This window comes from Epinephelus moara, chromosome 14, assembly GCF_006386435.1.
Source record: "Epinephelus moara isolate mb chromosome 14, YSFRI_EMoa_1.0, whole genome shotgun sequence".
NCBI lineage: Eukaryota > Metazoa > Chordata > Actinopteri > Perciformes > Serranidae > Epinephelus > Epinephelus moara.
The window spans coordinates 4,792,306-4,793,817 of record NC_065519.1 but is presented as its reverse complement, the minus strand read 5'-3'; the positions used below and the strand labels follow the sequence as shown (position 1 = coordinate 4,793,817).

Below are 1,512 nucleotides of genomic sequence, written 5' to 3'. Positions count from 1 at the left end.
TAACTTTGCACTTGAAGGTTGCCCGTTCACTTACGTTTTAACAGGTCTGACGCTACTATGCGCCCCGGCTGTATCTAGGCTAACGGCTAACATGCTAACTATTATTTCTATGTCACTAGTCACTTGAAACAAATTTAGGACGATAGGAGACAGGTTGAAATAAACTGAAATTTCCCTTAAGTGTTAAGCTGCGGTGTTCCCTGTGTGTTCAGGAACATCGTCTCCACAGTGAACCTGGGTTGTCCCCTGGACCTGAAGTTTATCGCTCTACAAGCCAGAAATGCAGAGTACAACCCAAAGGTACGGACTTCTGTAAACGCCTCATCTGATTTTAATAAATTTGCTTATGTCACAGAGATAGCATCAGGTTCTTAAGTGACCAGTTTTTAAAACTGTGTTGGTATAAGTAAACAAATAATTAAATATGTAAGAAAATAAATGAATAAATTAGTTTAGCATTAGCACAGGTATGGTTCGGTAGGGTTAGGCTATGGGTAGCATGTAGGTCTGGTTAGCTTTTAAGTCCGGTGAGCTTTTAGGTACAGTTAGCATTTGGGTACCGTTAGCTTGTAGGTCTGGTGAGCTTTTAGGTAACGTTACAGTTAGCTTTTGGGTACGGTTAGCTTGTAGGTCTGGTTAGCGTTTAGGTATAGTTAGCTTTTGGGTATGGTTAGCTTGTAGGTCTGGTTAGCTTTTGCGTAGGTTAAGCTTTTAAGCCTGGTAAGCTTTTAGGTAAGGTTAGCTTTCAAGTACAGGTAATATGTAGGTTTGATTAACCTTTACACAGGTTTAGCTTGTAAGTCTGGTGAGCTTTTAGGTACAGTTAGCATTTGGGTATGATTAATTTGTGGTATGGTTAGCATTCAGGTAGGGTTAGCTTAGAAGTAGCGATTAGCTATGATTAGCCATTAGGTCCAGTTACAGTTAGTATAAATAAAATGTAAACGCGGACTGATGAATGAAGTAACGAGTTTAGTCATGTTATTTCAGCGTTTTGCGGCGGTCATCATGAGGATCAGAGAACCTCGAACCACAGCGCTGATCTTCAGCTCCGGGAAGATGGTCTGCACAGGAGCCAAAAGTGAGGAGCAGTCACGTCTGGCAGCCAGGAAGTACGCTCGGGTGGTGCAGAAACTCGGTTTCTCTGCCCGCTTCTTGGACTTTAAGATCCAGAACATGGTGGCCAGCTGCGACGTCTGCTTCCCCATCAGACTGGAGGGACTGGTCCTGACACACCAACAGTTCAGCAGGTAGAGACACAGCAACAGTTTAGCAGGTAGCTCTCAGTTCCTGTTAGCTTGGAGTTAGCTTGGCATTAGTCTCGCCACCAGACAATCAGAGATCTCCGCCTTCTGATAATCTGGGGACACTCCTTTCTAAAGTGTGTTTAACACACCGGCGAAAACGGCCGGCAACAAAGCAACGCCTCTTGCATTTTTTAAAAGGACACGCCTTCTCGGAAATGTGCGCTCCTCCTTTTCTCGTCCGCAGGGAAACAAACACACAGAGAGC

At 44.2% G+C, this 1,512-nt stretch overlaps 1 protein-coding gene across 1 annotated transcript in view; it reads left to right on the top strand.

The window, feature by feature from the left end:
- Positions 1 to 1,512, top strand: part of tbpl2 (TATA box binding protein like 2) — a 6,382-nt gene that overhangs the window by 3,078 nt on the left and 1,792 nt on the right. The window contains exons 4-5 of the mRNA XM_050061918.1: positions 213 to 300; positions 991 to 1,250. Of these exons, the coding sequence (XP_049917875.1) occupies positions 213 to 300; positions 991 to 1,250 (348 nt within the window). The remainder of the gene's footprint in view (positions 1 to 212; positions 301 to 990; positions 1,251 to 1,512) is intronic.